Source organism: Giraffa tippelskirchi, chromosome 6 (assembly GCF_054371585.1).
Source record: "Giraffa tippelskirchi isolate mGirTip1 chromosome 6, T2T-mGirTip1v1.2.pri, whole genome shotgun sequence".
In the NCBI taxonomy this organism is placed as follows: domain Eukaryota; kingdom Metazoa; phylum Chordata; class Mammalia; order Artiodactyla; family Giraffidae; genus Giraffa; species Giraffa tippelskirchi.
The window spans coordinates 101,640,905-101,664,756 of NC_137280.1; the positions used below are offsets into that span (position 1 = coordinate 101,640,905).

A 23,852-nucleotide genomic window follows, 5' to 3' on the forward strand; every position below is an offset into this window, starting at 1 on the left:
TCTTCCGGTAAATTAGTTGACCCCTGTGCCTCAGTTTTCTCATCTACAAGTTGTCTGTATCTTATAGGGTTGTTTTAATGGGTAAATAAACTAATACATGGAAAGCATTTAATAGTGCTTGTTGCTGCCTCAATAAATATTAGTAAATATTTATCACAGTGTATCTTAAAATGACTACAGTCAAGGTGATAAATCAGTAATTAACCCAGTTCTTAAAAGACCATTTAAATACACAGTAGCCTTACACTATCATCTCTGTTTCCTCTATGCTATGGAATTTGCAGGTTTAAGCCTATAAAAAATGTATAATTTCATAGCTGATACAAATGCATATGAGCAAATTTCTTTCATTTGTGCACAGTTTTTATCCAAATTAAATCTCAAAATAGAAAAAAGCAAACAGACTACCCATCTCTTCTCAGCATCCTTGCCCCATAGCTCTTTGTATTCAGTCAAGGACGGAGGTGTTTCCCTTGTTTTATCCTTGAGGTTTGATTCCCGGGTCAGGAAGATCCCCTAGAGAAGGGATCAGCCACCCACTCCAGTATTCTTGGGCTTCTGGCTCAGATGGTAAAGAATCTTCCTGTGTTTCTGATTGTATTGTTTTTATTGTAAAACATTATTTGTCCTTATTATTAAATGAGTTTTAAATAAAGTAAATGCTGTAGGAATATGTTTTTACTTTATTGTTTTCCAAGTCTATGACTGCAGTATGCTATTAAGCTTTTTGTTCAATCATTTTACACATCACCTGCAGAGAGACCATCTCAGGAGCTTTTCACATGCAGACTCCTAGGCCACACACCTGGAGACTTATGAATCTGCATTTTAGTAAGAAGCTTGGTAATGTAACACACTAGATCCACAGTGCTGCAAGGAAATCATCACAGGACTTATTTTACCCAATTAATATTTGCTGTGTCAACTTGGGATTCCTTTTCTCTGCTTAAAAATCTTTTTTTTTTTTTTACCATCATTTAAGGAGGAAATTAAATTTGGTGTGGAAACATAGTCTAAAAAGTTAGGAGTAGTTGCGTCTGGATGGTAGCATTACAGGTAGTTTTTTATTTTCTCTACTATTTCTTCAAATAGTTTATCATAAATATGTATTACGTTTGAACTAGAGATAAAGCTGTACATACGTATCATAGGAAAAATCCTGAGAGAAAATACATCAAATATATCCATGGTGTGTCTTAATGGTGGTTTTAGAGATTTTATTTTCTTTTTTATCTTTAAGATTTTTTTTTTCCCAAATTATTCATCAAATGATTATCTTCAGTTGGAGAAAAACTGGCTTCTCTCTAATATAAGAACCATTGTGTGTGGTTTATTTGGTAGGGAATTGGGAGAGAAAAGGAGATTATTTGCAGAGAGCCATTGGATAAAATCTTAAATATAAAAGTACTTACCATAAAGAATAAATCTTACAAGTATTTTTCATACAAGTAATGATCTTATAACAGTCATGGGCTGTTTTTTGCAAATCCCAGTATGAAGTCTTGGGCGGCAGCAGCTGCTCCTAGAATACCCAGATATATAATTGTATTAATTCCCATAGTGTGTGAAATTTACATGTATGTGATATGCATTTAAATGCATGTACATGTCAATGTGTCTAGGATATATAAAAGTTTTTAAGGTGACTGTTTTGTTTTTTAATACTATCAACTAGTATTTCTGGTGTATCGAACTGAGTTATATTTTCTTCAGAGATGAAAACCTCCCATTGTTTCTTATTCCTTTTCAGACAGCCTGAAAGGGACCTGTTGGCTCAACATCCAGGACAACCGCTGTGAGGTGAACATCAACGGAGCTACTCTGAAATCTGAATGCTGCGCCACGCTTGGGGCTGCCTGGGGGAGCCCCTGTGAGCGGTGTGAGCTAGGTAGGAGCCTGCCCAGTAGGACTCTGGGTTTCACATCAGAAAGCTTCCTCCTCATCTAAGCACCTCTTTCTCTATAATAATTTACCTATTGAGGAAGACCAGAAGATCATTACCCTCCCTAATATGATATCTTTTCTGGTAAAATGTATTCACTTCTTGAAATATGTATTGGGTTTATCCTCTTAGTGTAAGCAGACCTTCTGAATATTTTAGACAAGGAAGAAAGTCGACTAGAATTTAGCTGCTGGATGACTATCAGTATCCTCCAGTATTCTTGTTTGCATGTGTCCCAGTAGAAAATGATCTCTCGTTCCTTTAAATCTTTTGTGTACTTTTGATTCAGTTGACAACATGAAAAAAAAGGGGGGAATTGTAGGGAAAATTAAGAGAATCTCAATATGGGTCAAAACTGATAAGAGTTACCACAGCTCCACTGAATTGAACAAAAGCAGCTGGAGTCCTTTGCCTCTAAAACCTGGATTGTGGTATTTATTTAGTTCAATTTCGATTCCATCATTCTGTGTGTTGCGCTTAAGACAGTTGTATTTTCTTTTGTAATGTGGAAAAAAATGTGTCCTTCATTCTCACAGATACAGCTTGCCCAAGAGGGTTTGCCAGGATAAAAGGTGTTACTTGTGAAGGTGAGTAGGTTTTTGAAAACATTGTGAATCTTTAGGAAAGTATTTAAAATTGACATTCTCTCCCATACTTTGGAGATATTTATCATTCTCAAAAACCTTGGAATTTCAATAAAAATACTCTTATGTTGTCAACAAATGTTTTAGAATAATACTCTTAGGAAACAGCTTTGAGTTTCCCATTTCTCCTGTTTATGCTGTGGGGTAAATTTTCATCCCTCACCTTTAAGGCGTAGAGCAGCTGGCAAAGAGCTTGTCTCGGCTGTGTTTTATGGACAAGCAAAGCTGTGGTAGTTTTCACAGCTGGTACCCAGGAGACCCAGTAGCTTCGTTGTGAAATATATCTGCTTAACTGAGGTAATAATCCACATTACTGCAGAATGAATATGCTGTACAGGAAGTAAGATTACACCTGCTTTTTCTGTCGGTGACATCTTTATTCCTCTGCCTGCTTCATTTCCCTGCAGACGTTAACGAGTGTGAGGCGTTTCCTGGCGTTTGCCCAAATGGACGCTGCATCAACAGCAAAGGATCTTTTCATTGTGAGTGCCCTGAAGGCCTTACGTTGGATGGAACTGGCCGTGTGTGTTTGGGTAAGATCCATGAACCAAGCATACATTTTCTTATTTTGGAGTGGCCTGACCAAATCTATTAGGTCGTTAGCTGGAAAACTTGCTTTAAGTGAAGTATTTTGGAGGAACTCACTAGAGAATATTTTTCAAATAGATGAATTTAAATGAAATGGGCTTCCCCAATAGCTCAGTTGGTAAAGAATCTGCCTGCAATGCAGGAGACCCCGATTCGATTCCTGAGGTGGGAAGATCCCCTGGAGAAGGGAAGAGCTACCCACTCCAGTACTCTGGCCTAGAGAATTCCATGGATTACAGTCCATGGGGTCGCAAAGAGTCGGACATGACTGAGCGACTTTCACTTTCACTTTGAAATGAAATGGTTTCTGTGTAATACAGAAAATTGGTACTGCTCAAAAATTAATTTCAAAAATTCCTCTTCCCCAACTGAAAACTCTGAACCTATTAAATACTAACTTCTGTTTATCCCCTCTCCCAGCCCCTGGTATCTATACTTCTGCTTTCTGTCTCTGTGGACTTGACAACTCTTAAGTGCCTCATATGAAAGGAATCATATGACGTTTGTCCTTCTGCAACTAGCTTATTTCACTTAGTGTGGTGTCTCCAGAGTTCACCCATGTGGTAGCATGTATCAGTATTTCTCTACTTTCTCAGACTGAGTGGTGTTCCATTGTATGCATGTACCACATTTTATTTGTCTACTTACCTATTGATGGATACTTGGGTGGCATCCACCTTTTGGCTGTTGTGAAGAAGGCATCTATGAGCACGGGTGTACAAATGCCAATATATTTACAAGTTTCTGCTTTCACATCCCTGGCCTTCCCAGGTGGCTCAAGTGGTAAAGAATCCACCTGCCAGTGCAGGAGATGAAGGAGATGTGGGTTCAATTCTTGGGTCAGGAAAATCCCCTGAGAAGGAAATGGCAACCCACTCCAGTATTCTTGCCTAGAAAATTCCATGGACAGAGGAGCCTGGTGGGCCACAGTCCACAGGGTCACAACGAGTCAGGCCTGACTGAGCACATGTGCAGCACACATTCCGTGAGCTACTCACTACTGAGTGACTTCTGTGAGCCTGGTGTGTTAAAAAAAAACGTACATGCACAAAAAAATGTTTAAGTTTTTTAATCAGATGTTTTAGTCCTGTTTAATCTTTTACACTGAGTCAACGTAATAAGAGAACTTATATGTTAAACATAGAAGAAAAATTGGAGACTCGTGTTTGAAGTTAACATTCACCAGTCCAGTGCAGCTATGCTTCTAGACAAGACAGTGGGGAAAGTCATGGCAAAGATATGTGGCTCCTGTGTGCAAACATTGACTGATCCTGTCCCTTCCTTTACCATCTTCAGAGTTTAAAATTTTCTTAGTGCTCTATTTTTTAAAAGATTGTAAATAAAGAAGCTCTTTCTATCAACACTGTATTATAGAAAGGCCTAGTTGACTTTATTTATCCGTGTCACCCTTGACTAAAGTTAAGCTTCATGATAGAAAAAGAAACTTCTAATAACTCTGTGTTGTCTCTGAACAATTTTTTATTTACCTAAGGAATTTTTTTCAATGTGTTATTAAACACTAACTTTTTAGTTTGTAAAATAGCTTTACATAGGCTTGTATTTGAAATTGAGTTTGTAGACAAATTGTGATCAGTGGTAGTATTATAGTCCAAGATATTCAAGGTATTTAAGTAGGTATTTTAAAATTATGAATTAAATAAGTGTTCAAATAATTATATATTTTAAAAGTATTCAAAAAGCTATATAGTAAATATTTTTAAATGATTATATTCAAAGATCTTTAAAGTATTTTTAAAAAAGATTTTTAAAATCAGTGGTAAGTATAAAGTTTGCAATATCATACAGTTTAGTTATTATAATAACACAAACTTTATTTTAAGTTAATTTTTGACAGCATATTTAAATTTGATACAAAGTATGACTGTAAAATCATATGGAATTGTTTAGAAATATCCAAAGTCCAATAATAAAGAAAAATTGTTTTTGGAATTTTAAATTATCTCCAAAGTTTAGAAAAAAGTAAAGTACCTTTTGAAGATGACAAAATAATAGTACCAGTATGGCTTAAAACTCAACGTTCAAAAACTGAGATCATGGCATCCGGTCCTATCACTTCATGACATATAGATGGGGAAACAATGGAAACAGTGACAGAGTATTTTCTTGGGCTCCAAAATCACTGCAGTTGGTAACTGCAGCCATGAAATTAAAAGACACTTGCTCCTTGGAAGAAAAACTGTGACAAACTTAGCATATTAAAAAGCAGAGACATTGCCTTGCCAACAAGGGTCCATGTAGTCAAAGCTATGGTTTTTCCAGTAGTCATGTATGGATGTGAGCGTTGGGCCATAAAGAAGGCTAAGCACCAAAGAATTGGTGCTTTTGAACTGTGGTGTTGGAGAAGACTCTTGAGAGTCCCTTGGACTGCAAGGAGATCCAATGGGTCAATCCTAAAGAGAATCAGTCCTAAATATTAATTGGAAGGACTGATGCTGAAGCTGAAGCTCCAATACTTTTGCTACCTGATGCGAGGAGCTGACTCGTTAGAAAAGGCCCTAGATGCTGGGAACTATTGAGGGCAGGAGGAAAAGGTCGGACGACAGAGGACAAGATGGTTGGATGGCATCATGGACTCAATGGATATGAGTTTGAGCAAGCTCTGGGAGATGGTGAGAGATAGGGAGGCCTGGCATGCTGCAGTCCATGGGGTTGCATAGCCGGATACAACTGAGCTACTGAACAACAGCAACAGTATGATCAAATAACTAATGAAATCAAATTGCCTTCAGTAGCTAAATGATGCTATATATGAATTTATATCATCGATTTTCAGTTATCACTCAGCAAAATAAATTCTTAGTAGTAATATCACTCCAAATGATTCCTTTGTAACACTCTAAGAGGATGTGTTGGATTTTCTTCATCCTTATACCTTAGTTAAATACATTTTGTCACTACTTCAATTTTGCTACAGTAATTTTCTGTGGCTGTGGATGTGAGATAGTTTCAAGAAGAGACTTGCATAGGCAAATGGAAAATGTCCTGCAAACAAAAGAGATAAACTGCTCTGCGAGAATGGATACCAGTCCTGCCAGGGAGAGACTAAGCAGGTGATCGGTATGTGAATGTTCAGTGACTCTGACAGCTTAACCTCGATCTGTGGTTCCCCCTCCCTGTAGATATCCGCATGGAGCAGTGTTACCTGAAGTGGGATGAGGACGAATGCATCCATCCTGTACCTGGGAAGTTCCGCATGGATGCCTGCTGCTGTGCGGTCGGAGCAGCTTGGGGCACCGAGTGTGAGGAGTGCCCCAAAGCTGGCACCAAAGAGTATGAGACCCTGTGCCCCCGGGGGCCTGGCTTTGCTAACAGAGGGGATGTCCTTACCGGGAGGCCATTTTACAAAGGTAACTGTCAGCAGCACATGGGTCCCTCCACACTAAAGGTCAGCTTCCACGTTCTCTGAGGCTTGATTTCGCTTTAAATGTTTGGTTACCCACTTTATTTTCTTTGTTAAAACATACAACCAGCCTATGGCCCAGGAGCATAAATCCCCTATACAAGTTGGTACTGAAGTGAAGACACTGGGACAGCTGATAACACTTTTCTTACATCCTTCTACTGTACCACTGCTTTTCTCAGCACAGCCTGATGAGATGCAGCCCTGATGTTGCAAAAAGTTCTCTGTCCCTCCTAAACTTTACAAAACAAATGGTCAGAAGTAAAGGGATCAGAACACTTCATTACAAATACAAACTCTTTTTCACAACTGAAACTTTCTGTGTGGCAACAGTGTAATCACTTAAAAATTTAACACCACCCCCCATTTTCACTTTAGTACATATTAATTTCCATCCAGGTAGGTTCTTAACTTAAAATGATGGACCTCCTCTTTTGTTGCGACCAGCTCTACATTCCAACTCTATTCTGCTTGCAGACATCAATGAGTGCAAGGCATTTCCCGGGATGTGCACCTATGGAAAGTGCAGGAATACGATTGGGAGTTTCAAGTGCCGTTGCAATAGTGGCTTTGCTCTAGACATGGAGGAAAGGAACTGCACAGGTAAGAGTGTTCTTCTGTTGTATTAGGTAAACCCTGGCTCTCTTCCTTTTGCTGTTTTGAAAGTACTGCTGTATGTATACGTACATCCCCTCCTTGAGCCTCCCTCCCACCCACCGCCCCATCCTACCTCTCTGGTTCATCGCAGAGCACCGAGCTGAGCTCCCGGTGCCATAGAGCAACTTCCCACTAGCTATTTATTCTACACATGATAGTGTATATATGTCAGTGCTACTCTCTGAATTCATCCCACCCTCTCCTTCCCCATTTGCTTTGTAGCCTCGTGCACTTTTGAATGCTGTTCTCCCTTCTTCTGCCACATATATATATGTACACACACACATACACACACACACACACACATACATCACACAATCCCAGTGTGGTCCTCAGTGCCCCTCACCACTCTACATCTGGAAGGCACATCAGAATTTCTTGAGTGTGTCTGTGTGTGTGTGTACATATGTGTCTATGTGTGTGTGTGTGTGTACTCTTGCAAAACACCTTTGCTAAGTTCAAAAATTTTTTCTCTTGGTGCCTATTCTCCTTGATCTCTGGCCAAACCTTCTCCGTGATTTTCGTCTTTCTTTTCATGCTGTTTCCCTCTCTCAATTGTCCTGTCATGACTGTGATGTTCCTTTTCTAATCTTCACAGATTCTTCTTGCCTTTGGCATTTTCCAGAATCCTCTGCTCTCTCCACATATTGCCTTTCAGAATTGCTTCTGCCACCATGACTTTTTGAATGGCCTCTGTCGAGCTGACTCTGAGGTGCTGTCTCTAGCCCTCTGTTCCTCCAGAGTTCCACTCTCAAATTTCTGACTTTCATCTAGACAGTTTATTTTTTCATCTCCATTTGTCCCACCCCACTTCCTCTGTCTAGGGTCTTCTTTACATGTATAAATATTACCGTTTCACTTGGGCTTGAAACCTAAGACTTAATTTTGACCCCTCCCTCTCGCAGCAGACAAGTGACAAGGTTTTGTGTATTCTTCCATCAAAACGACTGTTTCGTTTCAAGTATTTCTTCCACAGTATTCCTGATAACATGTTCAGCTCTTCAGGACACAGACTCTGAGCAGAGATGAGCATGCTGGAATCTTATTAGGAATTGGTTTTGGGGCCATCAACTTGGGGAGGAAGGGAAAGGAAGCAGGAGGGGCCTGAAGGAAAAGTTAGGCTGTGATGCAGTCCCAGTGTGGCCCTCAGCACCCCCAATGGCGAAGCTCTGCCTCTTTCTGGAAGGCACATCAGAATTTGTCTTGAATTAGGGCATAGGAGCTTGGTGTTGATGTAGCTGCATGATGAATATTTGGGTACATCCACCCAGAGGAGGCTGTGATTGTGGGGAGCTGTCCTATTTGAGCTGAGGTTTCTCCTGAAGGTAGCCCCCACCTCGGGACTTTCTGGCAGCCACAGTCTCACAAGCGGAGGGCAAGGACGTGCAAGTACTTCTTCCTGAAGCAGGATCTGGGCAGCACATCACAGTCTCTCCTACATTGCAGATTCCTCCAGCATCTTTCACCCCCCACCCCGTAATTTCCCCCAGTCAGACCCTTCAATTTCACACCCACCAGATTTTTTATGCTAAAAAGCAGGGCTTAGATTGTGTAACTTCCCACAGAGCAACTTCCATTGACTCAGACCACTCTAGGCCTGGATAAAGAAGCTTCTCCAGTTCTGACTGCTCTGTTTTCGGTGTGAAATTAGCCACGTCATTTAATGACTCTGAAACTTGCCTTGTTTAAATTGCTCAAGAGAGAAGTTTATTAACAGCACTGCGGTGCTGTGAGCTATAGTGTGAAGGGACAGCGGGACATGGGTGGCTGCCCTTCTTCATAGCACAGAAGGCCCGTCTACTGCTCCCCACGTTGTCACCACAGTAACCATACCTGTCTTGCCTATACTTGGATTCATCATCAGCCTCTCTAACTCACTGTTCTCTGAAGTGCATTAATTTTCTTTACCTAGGCATTTTATCTCTTGACTTTCTATTTGTTCTACATCTTCGAAGTTAGAATTTCTGTGCAAATCTTCCAGGATCAATTCAAAAAGCACCTCCTTCAGAATACTAATTATTAACAGAGAATAGCTAATTATATGTACAGCACTCTTTATAAGACAAAGAAATGTCGATTCACTTACTCCTATGAGACAGGTTCTAATACACGCCCCATTTTACAGATAAACAAGCTAAGGCATGGAGAAATTAAATGATTTTCCCAAGACCCTACACTCAGAAAATGACAACAGTGGGATTTGTGTCCAGCCCTTTGGTTCCAGAGTTCAAAATCTGCACTGTGCAGCTCCCACCACATCACAGCAGCCAGAATTGTCCCTCCTCTGACATTGAACTTGTTCTGTGTTTTCATATGGTTCTCATTACCAGTTCCTAGATACTGATAGATAAAAAAATAAGATAATTAGCATGCACATTGTTTACCTGCTTAATTGAATCAATTGATTTTGATAAGACTTTTGTTCAAAAGAAGGTACCTGGATTTTCAGTATATATGTCCTGCAATTAGGAAAATCAATAGAGAAAAACCAAAAGCTGGGAGAAAGCTGGGACTGAGACCACCCTCTGCCCAAGGAAACATGTGTAAATTAGCCATTTATAAATCCTGTGAGAGAAAAACTTAAAAATTAAAATTCACCAAAATAAACATATGCTGGCAATAACATTTCCCCCCACTGTGACAAAAATGGTTAAACAAGTCATATTTTCTTAATCATATTTTATAGATCTGACTACTCTGTTGAAAACCTTGATTTTAGGAATGGGAGATTTCTCACAGAATCCTGTTTTTGAGAATACATGTGCTACTATTAAAGATTCTTATTCACTGTACTGTATAAAAAGTGACAAACACAAAAGCCCATCATTGTCCTTTGTTTTCAATTTTAAAATCAGATCAGTAGGCTCTTCCATCTGAATATTACACAAAAGCACGGTTGGAACATGTTCCGTGACCCTGCCATATATGTGTGTTCTCTGGCTCAGGGCTCAGTAGTGGCATCCACCTCTGAAGCTGTCCCTGGGGCCAGCCCAGCCACCCCTGCTCAGAGGCAGCAGCCCCCGCATGCCCCCACCAGAGGTGGACGTGGCTAGTGCATCAGAACTAGCATGGCCTTTGGGTGTGCATGGGACTCCGTCTATGTGGCCACTGCTTCCTCATTTGCCACCTGCCTTGGTCCTCTCATACCACAGTTGCCTGTTTCATCCTTCTGTTACCATTTCTAAACCATAAGGAAAAATCCACAATTTCAGAGTTCTTAAAGGCAAAAAGACAGCACCTGCCTGTTGGCTGTGACAGTTTTGGCAGTTGGGGAAAGGAATGTGCCTGCCGCCCTGTCCCCATCTAAGGGATCTCCTGAAAACACCTCCTCCTCCTGCTCACCTAGTCCCTCCAGCACCTTCCCTTAGAAGGCCACATCTCTCTGTTCTTTAACACCTTCTCGTCTCACTTTGGCTTTTTTGAATTTCTTTTAAACCCTGTGGATTAGACATTGACGAGTGCAGGATTTCGCCTGACCTCTGTGGGAGTGGGATCTGTGTGAACACGCCGGGCAGCTTTGAATGCGAGTGCTTCGAAGGCTACGAGAGCGGGTTCATGATGATGAAGAACTGCATGGGTAAGCCTCTCAGGTTTGGGAACGGGTCTAGCACAGACTCGTTAGCGCCATCTTGGCTTGTCTCAGAGCTGTCAACAGTGTGCTTGGCAAGGAGCTGTAGCGAGAGAGCACAGATCTAAATGTCAGACCGGAAATCTGCTCCTCTCTAATTCTTAGGGAACCCCTGCCTCTTGGCGCCTTAATGGCAGTGAGATATTGAGACTGAGTTCTGTTTATTTATAGAATCTGAAATCACCACAGACTAACTACTGAGCAGGGATTCACTTAAAACGTATGGCGTTGGACGTTGACCCCCAAATTTATTTATTGTTATGAGAATCCCATGTTCTTTTCCTGACTTATGTGTTATTACACAAGCTCTTGGCATTGCCCACCTTTTAGCCCACTGTTTCATTTTTAGCAACTTTTAGGACTCACCTCGTGGGATATGCAAAGTGATGAGTCTAAGATGTTTCTATCACCTTGACTAGAGATAGAGACATATGATGTCTGGAGTTTAGACTGATGGAAAGCAAGCACTGTTTATTTTTACCTCTTGTGAGCATGGTCATTTCATACAAGTAAATGCCTTGAGAGCTTACTGCCTTTCAAAGGAGAACGTGATACTTAAATCTACTAACCACAGAGAAAGTGAGGAGAACCTGATCCCATCTTGTATAACCCAGCTCCTACATTTGAATTACCGTGACTCAGATAATGAATCTCTCTCCCAGTCTGTGTCCGTGAACAGTTTTTCCTCAGAGTTCTTTAATGGCTCTCACGTTTTTACTTTTCAGACATTGACGAATGTGAACGTAACCCTCTCCTTTGTAGGGGTGGCACCTGTGTGAACACTGAGGGCAGCTTTCAGTGTGACTGCCCACTGGGACACGAGCTGTCACCATCACGTGAGGACTGTGTGGGTAAGTCTGTCTCCTCAGCACACAAACCCTCCCAGTTCAACCTGTAAAGATCATAAAGATCAGAGGTTTTTCTAGTGAACTTGTTTGGGGCATATGAAATCTAGCTGATTAAAATTTGGGAGTTCAGAGTCCACTCATCTGGAGTCAGGCTGTGTGTCTTTAGAGAATGCTTTGGTGACACACTCAAATGAGGGGCATCACCCCTGTCCCCCTCTTCTTTTTCACAAGCATTCTGGAAGGGACCCTGCCCCGTGTCAGGCCTTGTAGTTTCCTCCTCCAGGTCGGCTGGGATGGGACAGCAGCTTCCGTTGGAGGGGCTGCTCCCTGACAGTTCACCTATGAGCACACTTGTGCACGGAATCCACCCTATGCCCTGTGTCTGTCATCACAGGGTCTGCTCACCTGGGTGTGAGCACATGCGCTCCCTCCGGCCCACTCCTCACAGAAGCCCTGAGGCTTTCCTGGCCCTGAGCTCAGCAGGGAAGGGGGTGCCGTAAGAGAAGACCGCTGCTGGTCCTGAAGCATTCCACAGGCTTTAAAACTTTGCTTTAGCCAGGAAACGTTTTCTTCACAGGAAATCTTTCTCAAAGGTGTAAGCAAATAAAACAGTTTAAAATAAAACAGATCCCACACTCCCAAATAAAAGCATTTGAACACATCCCGGTCTACATGTGTCTATTTATAACCCATATTTATATCACTGGGCTAATGATTAGGTGAATCTTAAATCATAGACCAGACATTTTATTTACTTTTTAAACTTTTAATGTTTTTACTGAAAGAAAGAGTCTTTAAATTTTATAGAGCTTTACAATTTTTAAAAGTTTTGCATATGCGCTTTCATATAATCCCATAACTCTTTTTTTTGCCCCTCCCCTCTTTCTTCTCTCTACTGCTAACCACTAGTTTGTTCTCTGTATCTATGAGTCTGCTTCATTTTTCAAAGTTATTATAAAAAGGTGAATTTAAAGGTTTTAAATATTTTAAATTCCACATTAATAATAGTACAAAAAGGTATTTCACACAGATAATTACAGAATATTTATTCATGTTTGTGATACTAGTGACTCAGATCTGTTTCTTAGTTTGGAAATTTGTTTTGCTAATTTTCATATTTTTTATGAATTTTTTATGACTAGATTTTATAGCTGAAAAAGTTTCCCTCAGTGTTATAATGTACATTATAAGCTATGTATTTTTGCATGTTCGATAAACTATTTCATGACTATGAACACAAATCTATCACATCATCCTCATGATCTTGAGAATTCAAAGTGAATTTCTTATATCTGATTTTTTTCCTAGATCGTGTTTGACAAGTAACTTGTGTAAGGAATGTCTCTCTACCATTTTCTTGCTCTTCTGTTTTTGCACTATTAGTACTAGTTTCTTCCACAGATCTTTTCAAGTGTTTTTTTTTTTAAAGATATCTGCCCATCTGATAATAGTTAGCTTATTTAAAAGCAGTCAATATAATCTGTAATCCACCTGTCCAGGCTCACTAAACACAATGCCATGAAAACTTGAAAAATGAGGGCCCTGTTTCCAGCCCCTCTGTTTTGTGGAACCAGCCGTCTTCCTTCTGGAACCATCATGTTATTTAGACAACAAGTTGACCATCCTATTAGGACCAGCTGAACGTGCGAATTCATATATTAAGTATCATCCAGCTTTATTTCTGGCATGTGCTAAGTGGATGGGGTCTAATGTGGTACTCACGAGCCACATGTGGCTATTTAAATTTGATTAAAATTAAATAACATTAAAAATTCAGTTCCTTAGTCATACTCTCCACGTTTCAAGCACGCAGTAACAGCAGTAACACATTGGGCAGCTTGGATGTGAAACAGTTCCATTAACGTAGAAACTTCCGCCGGACAGCGCTGTTGTAGATAGAACTAAGAGAAATATAGATTGTAGCATTTTCTTTGAATTTCCCCAGGAGATCATCTCACTTCCCCCTGAAGTATTAATAAATAAAACCCTTTGGATAATGATAAAGCCCATTGCTCCAATGCAGCATACTCTTGATAGTTTAAAATGATGTTGTGAATTCATAAACATTAATTCTGTGTATCTTTTTGTAGATATTAATGAATGCTCTCTGAGTGACAATTTGTGTAGAAATGGGAAATGTGTAAACATGATTGGAACTTATCAGTGCTCCTGCAATCCTGGGTACCAGGCCACGCCAGACCGACAGGGCTGTACAGGTAAGGAGGCCAACTGGGTCTGGAACTTGCATTTCTCAAGTCAGCCTAGGAGTGCTTCTGGTACTGAATATATAATGACGTCGATGGGAGTCCTCTGTCCTAAAAGTGAATCTAAGTATGGGGGCAGATCTCTAAGATGCCATGGTTTGGTGGTTTTGCAGAGAAACCTCTGCTTTTAGCCTAGAAAACGTCCTATATTTCTGTCTATATATATTTCATCTTATATTGTGTTTCTGAGTTCTTTAATCATAGGTTACTAGAGCTAAATAAATGTCAAATGAAACACTGTCTAAAAGGAAATGAAAGGAACTGAGAAAGACTAATGGTACAGTGATAAATCAGCATGAATGGTGGGGAGAAAAATGCAAAACTAAGCTTTATCTGTTTAAAAAGAAGAACTCTCTTTAAAAAAAAAAGAGGGGGGAGTAGCTCTGACAAGTAACGTGGTGGTAATGTTTTCACAGATATTGATGAGTGCATGATAATGAATGGAGGCTGTGACACGCAGTGCACTAATGCGGAAGGAAGCTACGAATGTAGCTGCAGTGAAGGGTATGCCCTGATGCCAGATGGGAGGTCATGCGCAGGTACGGGGAGGAAAATACACAGCCTTGTGTGCATGTGGGTGTCTGGTTAATTTTATCTTATGAATCTGGCTCCAGATATTTTGAGTGGGACTGGATGGAAAAAAAGATACGTGAGCTTAATAAAAGGCATTCTTATTTTCATTTGATGTTGATTTTGTGTCATCAGATATTGATGAATGTGAAAATAATCCTGATATCTGTGATGGTGGGCAGTGCACCAACATTCCTGGAGAGTACCGTTGTCTGTGTTATGATGGCTTCATGGCTTCCATGGACATGAAAACATGCATTGGTGGGTATCATGCGAGCAGGATAAATATTTATGTACAGTATGCACACACATATATACGTATAAGAAGAAGAGGCTTTTTTGGTTATTTTTAAAATTCAAACTGTTGTATTAGAAGGTGTAAAAGCATAAAAGGAAGAATTGTTTGAAAGAAAAGCCTTAAAGACAGAATATTTATCTGCAGTACTGGGTCCTGCAGATATTAGACATTATATTTGAAATTTTGTTTGTATATCTTAATATTATTCTATTCATTTTTAAAAATAGCTTTTTAATCTATAGAATGAATAAATATTAACCACGGTATTGAAAATTTTCTAGACGTGAATGAGTGTGACTTAAATTCCAACATCTGCATGTTCGGGGAATGTGAGAACACCAAGGGATCCTTCATTTGCCACTGTCAGCTGGGGTATTCAGTGAAGAAAGGGACCACAGGATGCACAGGTAGGTGTCAAGCTTGTATCCCCTGTGTTTCAGCTTCTTACATTTCAAAGGTTAACCTGCAAAATCGTTTGTTCCCTGGAATGTCTTGTACTTTCACCCACACCAGGTTGTTGCAGTAAAGTGATGAGAAGCTGGCCCAGAGCACGTGTGATGTGTTTGGTTCTTCTCTGTGGTAGAAGAGCATGATCTGAGCTACCGAGCCACAGCCCTCACTGTGAACGGGCTTGGACACAGGGTGGGAAGACGGGTGTAGAATGTGGCCCCCACGGTTCTCATGTGCTCTTGGGGCAGCGTTCACTTTCTTAATAAACCTGCTGCCCCAACAGGAGATACACGTGAAGAAGGAACACCAAAAGACCTGGAGGAATCTCAGTTGTTGCTAGGTTTCGCAGTGCTTTTAAACTAACAGAAATTAATCTAAACTTTATATTTAGACTCTTTTTCTTCCTTTCTTTCCCTCATCTTTTTCTTTCTTCTTTTCTCCTCTCTTTCCATTTGCTTTTGCCTTCCTTTCTCTCCTACCCAAATTTACTCTTTTTGCCTTTGTTCTTGCTTCATCCCACACACTTTAATCTCTTATTCTCTCTCTCTACTAGTTTTAGCCTTTTAAAAGAGAGGATGGGGGTTGAAGTCCCAAGGTCAGTTCTTTGGGCCAGATGTCCATCACTGCTCAAGGTTCTTGTAGGGGTGTTTTGCTCAAGTGGGGTGGTAGGTGACTTAAACTATAGCCCAGACCTTCCTTAAGCCTACACCTCCAGGAAAGAGCATGTAAGGAGAGAACTCTGCATGTTCATATATGTGTATGTGTACACACACAACATACACAAGGCACTATATACATATACTGATACACATCTGGTCGTTTTCCAGATAACATTTCCAGGGAATATTTTTGTATATTGTGGCTGGCAATTTCTTTCAGGGAAGGCCTTGTTTGACTTGGATCACGCACTTCCAGATTCTGTTGGAGTCTAAACATATTAAAAATTAAAAGTGAGGTTAACATTTTCTCTGTGTTTGCTTTAGAATTTTGCCTGTACAGACATGTCTTGAAAGTAGAATTAATTAGGTTGCTTCTTATCTTCTCCATATTCACTATGGTTTCTCAGATGTGGATGAGTGTGAAATTGGTGCTCACAACTGTGACATGCATGCCTCGTGTCTAAATGTCCCAGGAAGCTTCAAATGTAGCTGCAGAGAAGGCTGGGTTGGAAATGGCATCAAATGTATTGGTGAGTAGTTTGCAAATGTAAATAAGCTTTGCTAAGATACAAAATTCCTAGAGGCTGTTCTTTGCACAGTTGTTAACCCACATACTTGAATAGGAACATGCCTCTTATTTTCATCTATTCTCTTGAAAATCAAAGGCTGTGTTTCATTGCAAGATAATTCCTGTCCAAGAGATTCCTTTAACCTTGGTATAAGTGATCAAATTACAACAATATGTCTTGGCATCTGCATTTTAATGTGTTGTTGTTCAGTAAGTTTTTTGATGTGCAGCCAGAAATCCAAACAGCTGTAGGATGAAAAATGACTCATATATTTTTTTTCAGTCTTTTCCTAAAGTAATCATGAGATATTAAACCCAGTGAAATAAATGAAGGAAATGTAAAGTTTTTTTGTTTTTTTTTTTTCAGATAACCTAAGTCTGTAATAACTGATATCAAGCTTCTTAATAGAAAATAGAATTCTTCTTCCAGGGAAACCTAAATGTTTTGGATTCCAAGAGGCCAGATTAGAAGGAGAATGGGAAGACAGTTGCCATTCTCCAAGTTTTATGGTTCTTGACCAGAGGCTAGTAAGTCCTTTATAGCTGTGAGGCAGGGAACTGGATTTTACTCTTGATATCATTCATAGTGCTGCTTAGTATGTGCAGTGTTTTACGTGCCTTAACGATAAAGTGTGTTCCAACATATAAAAATTATCCAGCTCAATTCAAAATACCAATTAAAGCAGGTGAAACTGGCCTCCTCACAATTCCTCATTAAAACCTGATAAGCCTGCAGTAAGGATTCGGTGATAGTTTTAAGATCTCTTATTAAAAACAAATTAGTTTATTTGAATGTACCTTCTTATCCACTCAATTGTTTTATACTTGTCAAATGTTTGTAGCTGACTAGAATTTGAATTATCATAGTTTCTAAATAACTTTGTTAAGGAACATTCTATCATGGCATCATTAAGTCCACTACCTCCCTACCCTAGTCTGGATATCTTTCTAAAGTCATTAATCCAATGACTTTTCAGCCATATCTCCATTCCCGTTACTCTAGTACCATTTGTTTACTGTTTTTCTCCTTTTCTAGCCTCCTTTTTTTTGTGCTTCTTGTCCATCTGTCACTTTGGCCAACTATTGGAAAATAGCCTGCCTTCAATACAAGAGATTTAACCACCTCCAGGCACCAGATCCATCTACTTCTTTCCAGCTCCATCCCCCTAACTCTTGTTGCAGCTGTTCTCTGTCTCAGTCTCCCCAGCCACTTCCTCTCTGTTTGCTGCTACAAGACCTCCTCATATGTTTGCTGGCTCCCTCTCTGGTCCTCCTGCAATCCACTCTCCACATAGCAGCCAGACCAATTTTTTAAACCATGGGTCTGATTTCTTCATAATTGTCATTTTAGTCCGTTGAATTCAGGATAAAATACAGCTTCCTTCCTATGGTTTAGAAGACCTTGTGGCATCTTGCTACTGTCTCCCCTGCTTCACTGTCCATTACCCTCAGTTTCCTACATTGTGCTTTATCCCTCTGACCTCCTTTAATTATTGTCACACCAAGCGCTTTTCCTTCTCAGTGTCTTCATATGTGCTGTTCCCTCTGCAAGGAAGACCCATCCCTACTTCTCTTTAGCAGGTCAACTCTTGCGCATCCTTCAGGTACACAGTTAACTAAAAATAATTTGTCAGTGGGACTTTCCTAATTCCTGCATTCCAAATTAGACTCCTTTTCTTATTTCTTCATATTTCTTCATGGTACGTGTATAACAATGTTTAATTTAATTTTCTGTGTTTAGCGTGTGTCTTTTCTATTAGACTAGGGGCTCCATGAGCTTCCCTGGCAGCTCAGTCTGTAAAGAATCTGCCTGCCAATTCAGGAGACCCAAGAGATGTGGGTTCCATTGCTGGGTTGGGAAGATCCCCTGGAGGAGGAAAGGGCAACCTGCTCCAGTATCCTTGCCAGGAAAATTCCATGGAGAGAGGAGCCTGGCAGGCTACAGTCCATGGGGTCACAAAGAAGTCGGACACAACTTAGTGACTAAACCAGGGGCTCTGTGAGATCAAGAATCATATCTTGGTTTCTTCATCTATAAAATGAACTTGAAAACTCTATGGTAATTGTCCTGCTCTGAAGTTCAACATTATCTTGAAAATTACCCACATTTTTAGTGCTAAAGTAGCCAATGATAATATTCACCCTAAGTAGAAATCAGAAGGAAATCTAGCCCTGGTTTTCTTTTAAACATTATAATTCTGGTTGATTAGATAGCCCAAAAAACACTTGAACTAATTATTTTGGCCCATGTTTGTAGCATGAACATTCTGGATCATAGATCGGAGGTCTTAGAAAATTAGAACTGTGACTTTACCAGTCAACTAAAACGTATTCCATTTGGCCAGTTTACATTTAAATTAAGACAAATGAAAATCTTTCTGAGTGTTTAAATATTCCATCTTCATTTCTGAACTTGACTGCTATGTTCTCTTGACATGCAGATCTGGATGAATGTTCTAATGGAACCCACCAGTGCAGCATAAATGCTCAGTGTGTTAATACCCCAGGCTCCTACCGATGTGCCTGCTCCGAAGGGTTCACTGGAGATGGATTTACCTGCTCAGGTGGGTGAGATCCTGATTTTCACAGAGCACTGTATATGTTTTTGTCATTGGAAGAAAACTATAGTTAAAGGAGGTTGAACTCATTACCTCTGTTTTTACACTTGACTTGTAGGTGAATGTGTATTTTTGCTTACATTAAACACAAAAACCGGGAAATTTTTTAAAATAATGGCATTTATTACTATTATGTGGTCTTACTGACTGTCATTTCCTTTTATTCATTAATTAACACAATGGCCAAAAACACAGGTTCTGATTCAGACCACTTGGATTCAGACCTTGCCTGTGCTTCTTACTGGCTGTATAGCCTTAAGCAAGTTACTTAACCTGTGTGTCCTTAGTTTCTCCATTTTGGAATGGACATGATGACAGTAATGATAATAATACTGTTTCCCCCCCCTTTTTTTTTATGTCATCAAATGAATGACATGTGGAAAAACTATTCACCTTGTTAAAATCTATGACCTACCCAATCACGAGTTATTTATTGTGTTTATAAAAATCTCAGTTTATCATATGGTTTTGATAGGATTAAATGGAATGATAGAAGTAAAGAGCTTAGAAACATCCATCATAAGAGCTCAGTAAATGTGACTAAATTCATACTACATTCTTTGAGGATAAAACATCCATTCATTATATTCATGTAAAAAGCTAGAATCATCTTGCTGTACATAAAGAACAATACTTTTCAGCTTGGAAGATAGGTGTTTCTCAGTTTAATGTACATACATTTAACCCCAAATTAAAAGATAATTTTTTGTTATGATTATTGACGTCAAGAACTCAGGCTTAAAATTCTCTAATGCCTCTTTAAGAAAACATGTACAGTTGTAAAGCTTCCTTACTTTTAAAACTTGGGTGCTGCATCTTTCTCAGCATGTTTGTGCAGTGTGGTGTGAAGGCAAGGGCCTGGCCTTGGAGTCAGACACAGCTGGACTCAGACCCTGGCTCAACCGCACATTAGCTCACTGTGACTCCCACGGCTCAGTCTGCTACTCTTAGCCTCGGGTCCTTCCTCTTCTAAACCTCACAGGGTTGGTGAACTAAATGAAAACATGCATGTCAGGCAACTAGCACACTCCCTGGCAAGTGTTAGGCCCTCCATAAACATTGGTTTCTGCCCTTAACCCCTTTTTCCGTGTGATAGAGTCAAATGAATTGTCTTTAAGATCTATGAATAATGCTCATTTGTGTAATTAAAATAAGAATGAGATTCTTCTTTGTGTAATTAAAATTTAATGAGATTGTAATGTCATGAAAGAAACTTCCCTCATTCCCATAGAGTGTCCCTGCTTTGCTTAAAAATGCTTGAATTAATGAAAGAAAGAGTTGTTCATTTTAACTCTAATGTTTTCAAATGAATTAATGCCATTTTAAGATGAATTCCAACATTCTTGGCTATCTCTAAATGATGTTGCTATAGCACTGATGCATCAAATTAGCCTTAAAGAGAACTGAGACAGATGGGAGAGACATCTCATACCTCATTCCTCCTGTTTATCATGATGGAATTGCATGTTTTTAGATTAAACAGCTTTACTGTCAAGTGGTACACCTTTATTTAGGTGTGTATGGATAATTGTTTGATGTTAATGAACACTAACTCAGGCCAGTGAGATTGGTTTAGTTATGGAACAGAGAAAAAAAATGTGTCAGGAGATTTGGAACTTAATAGAGATGTAATTTGCTCCTTCAACAGATGTTGATGAATGTGCAGAAAACATAAATCTCTGTGAGAACGGACAATGCCTCAACATCCCAGGCGCATATCGCTGCGAGTGTGAGATGGGCTTCACGCCAGCCTCAGACAGCAGGTCCTGCCAAGGTGGGTCACCAGGATTCCAACTCATTTCCAAGTTGGATCAGCTGCAACAAATGAAACCACAAAAAGGGCTGGAACGGGCTCCACCTGGAAGCAGAATACACAGCACATGCTGCACATATAAAAGTCATTTGTTTAAGCATGGATTATTTTGCCGAATGAATAATGATGAAGGCGGCTTTCATCTCTTATGAAGTTTTCCTGGCCAAGAGCCAATAGTTGGAACTTTGGCTAATTCAATTTTTTTTTAACTATTTCTTTTTTTTAACTTTTTCTTTTGTTTTTAATCACTAAATGAATGACATGTGGATAAACTGTTCAGCTTTTAAAATATGATACATTATGTACCTCAATCACTGCTATGTAATGTGTTTGTCAAAATCTAGATAGCTCATTTTTGGCGTTACCTTCTTACCTGAGTCGGCTATCTGCATGTCTGGGACTGGAGGTCCTCTTCAGGGACTCATCAAGAACTGCACCTTTTGCTGAATAGTCATGTCTCCTTCCTCTTAAGTTATGACATCACCCCCTTTCCTGGAAATGGGACTTTGTAACTAGTGTGATAACTTTCCAAGTAAAAGAAGTTGAATTTTCTTTTACATTAGAGACTCAATTCACATTGCATCGAGTTTGGGTCATCATTGTGTTCTTAAGAGTACATTAAAATGTAAATAAAGAAAGGAAAGGACTGAAAACAATTCATATGCCATAAGTTTTTTAACAAAATTAGTGATTCATAAAAAAACCTTAAAAAATAACTCAGGCTGGCTGCTAGGCAAAGATTTTTAAATGAAACCAGATTATAGGCTTTCCCTACATAAGTATCTAGTCAAATGAACAGAAATAGTAAATGCCAGCTAACACACACACACACACACACGCATATACTTCACCAACCAAACGAAAGTTATACAATCTGGGGTAGCTTGAACTAGAGCCTGACTCTGCCCCACCACCAGAAGTATCACTGAAGAGAGAAAGTGTGCCTAAAAGATCATGGAATTTTCCATAAATATCTACCACTTTGGATCGAACCAGAACAAGAGAATGAGTAGTAGGCTCTGGGAAAATACTAGAAACTGAAAGCATTAGTGCTTCTACTTTGACCTGCTAGGTTGAGCAGAATCTAAACCATTTTATACAGAGCAGCTGTAGAATGAACTTGATTTTTTTTGTTAGTCCTGCTTCTTTCTAAGCATTGAAGCCAGTTAGTAGAAACTATGAGTCAATATGGTCGTGGAATTACATGAGTTATTATGCACGTCAGCTAGACAAGAATTGGTGGGAAAAGGAACAAGTTAGCAGTATCCAGACACTTTTGCCAACATAAAATTTCAAAATTAATCCTTTATACTTAAGACAACATTCGCCCTTCATAGTTCTATTCCATTATCTGTGGCGTAGGCCCTTCTAAAACTTTTCCCAGAACCTCTCCCAAGGTGATACTAAATAGTTTCTACTTACTGTACTTCCTTCCTGTGTTGGCTTTCCCAAAATATGTCACTTCCATGTAGAGAAATCCCAATTGCCAAGGCATCTGAGAGTGGCACACACGTAGCTCACCCTCTGCTCCATTTAGGTAGATGTCAACTTTTGAGATCCCCAAAATGTAATTCTGTGAGTCTGCCTGTTTCTCCTTTGTTTGGTCATTTCTTTTTCTATGAGATCTGGCACATCTGGACAGTTTATCCTGAGTTACTACTTTAGTTTCTTGATGTTTTTCCATCTTACTATACATGTATGCCCCTCTGAATTAATCCTCTGGTCAACATTGTCCACTCAGCATCTACCTCTTAATTTCTATAGAGTCTAAAAGGTGGCTAGATTTGGCCATTTCTCAGTATTCTTCACTGAAATGGAAGCATACAAAACCTGCAGGAACCTCCTCAGGGACAGGTTAGGAGTCCCATCAGGTGTAGTGAACCCGGAGACAGAGACTTTCTTACGATGTCTGAAGGGAAATCAGGGGTCAGGTTCATCAACAAAGAGTGCCCGGAGCCCAGCAGAGGTCTTCCCATCTGTGTTTCTCATCTGCCCCCACCTTATGAAACTTTGGGCCACAGAATAGAAGCTTTAGTGAAACCCATACTCCAAGCTATCTTCCAGAGAAATCCCAAGATTAAAAAACAAAGGAAGATGTCAAGAAGTTCCATCTAAACCGTATCGGAGTACAGTTGACACTTGAATAACATGGGGGCTAGTGACGCCTACCCTCAGCTCGGCGGGCAATCTGTGTACAACTTGTAGTTGGCCCCCCGTGTTCCCCGTTCCTCTGTTTTCATGGATCCACGTATTTAACCAACCACAGATAGTGTGGCTGTGCTACATACACTGCAATATTTACTACTGAAAAAAAAAGCCATGTTTAAGTAGACACACGCAGTTCAAACCTATGTTGTTCAAGCACCAACTGTATATAAAAACTGTTAAAAGAGCTGACCAAGTAAAGTGTAAGTAAACTTAAACAACAGCTACTATGCTGTTATTTCTATGGAAATAGCAACAAAAGAAGAACATACAAAAAACATTAATAATCAATTCAGAGTAGAAGAAAATTAGTCAAGGAACAAGAGCAGGTTCCATGTAGGTATGTTGTACCATAGATAATCTTAATAAAAACATATGATTGCACGAGTTCAAAGTAATTATAAAAACAGAAAAGACATTGCAGAATCAGGGGAAACAAAAAACACGGGCCAATCGAGGAAAATAAGAGAACTGTTAAATAGACACAGCAAAGAATAGAGGAGATGAAAATGTAATTACCAGTGAGATAATCACAGTGAAAAAAAGAGGGGGAAATAAGAAAAGACAAAGGCCACAAACTTAAGTATAATGGGTGTTTCTGAAGTGAAGAGTTCCTAAAAGTTGAATAGAAAAACATATTGAACAACTAAACCTTTTCCTAAAATAGAAGAAAGAACTG

The 23,852-nt window shown here is 39.7% G+C and overlaps 1 protein-coding gene across 2 annotated transcripts in view; it reads left to right on the forward strand.

Moving 5' to 3' along the window:
* Positions 1-23,852, forward strand: part of FBN2 (fibrillin 2) — a 219,170-nt gene that overhangs the window by 147,396 nt on the left and 47,922 nt on the right. For both annotated transcript variants that reach the window (XM_081501841.1, XM_081501840.1), the window contains exons 21-34: positions 1,751-1,888; positions 2,479-2,529; positions 2,994-3,119; positions 6,315-6,542; positions 7,073-7,198; positions 10,701-10,829; positions 11,606-11,731; positions 13,819-13,944; positions 14,409-14,531; positions 14,698-14,823; positions 15,142-15,267; positions 16,377-16,499; positions 18,979-19,101; positions 20,804-20,929. In XM_081501841.1, the coding sequence (XP_081357967.1) occupies positions 1,751-1,888; positions 2,479-2,529; positions 2,994-3,119; positions 6,315-6,542; positions 7,073-7,198; positions 10,701-10,829; positions 11,606-11,731; positions 13,819-13,944; positions 14,409-14,531; positions 14,698-14,823; positions 15,142-15,267; positions 16,377-16,499; positions 18,979-19,101; positions 20,804-20,929 (1,797 nt within the window). The remainder of the gene's footprint in view (positions 1-1,750; positions 1,889-2,478; positions 2,530-2,993; positions 3,120-6,314; positions 6,543-7,072; positions 7,199-10,700; positions 10,830-11,605; positions 11,732-13,818; positions 13,945-14,408; positions 14,532-14,697; positions 14,824-15,141; positions 15,268-16,376; positions 16,500-18,978; positions 19,102-20,803; positions 20,930-23,852) is intronic.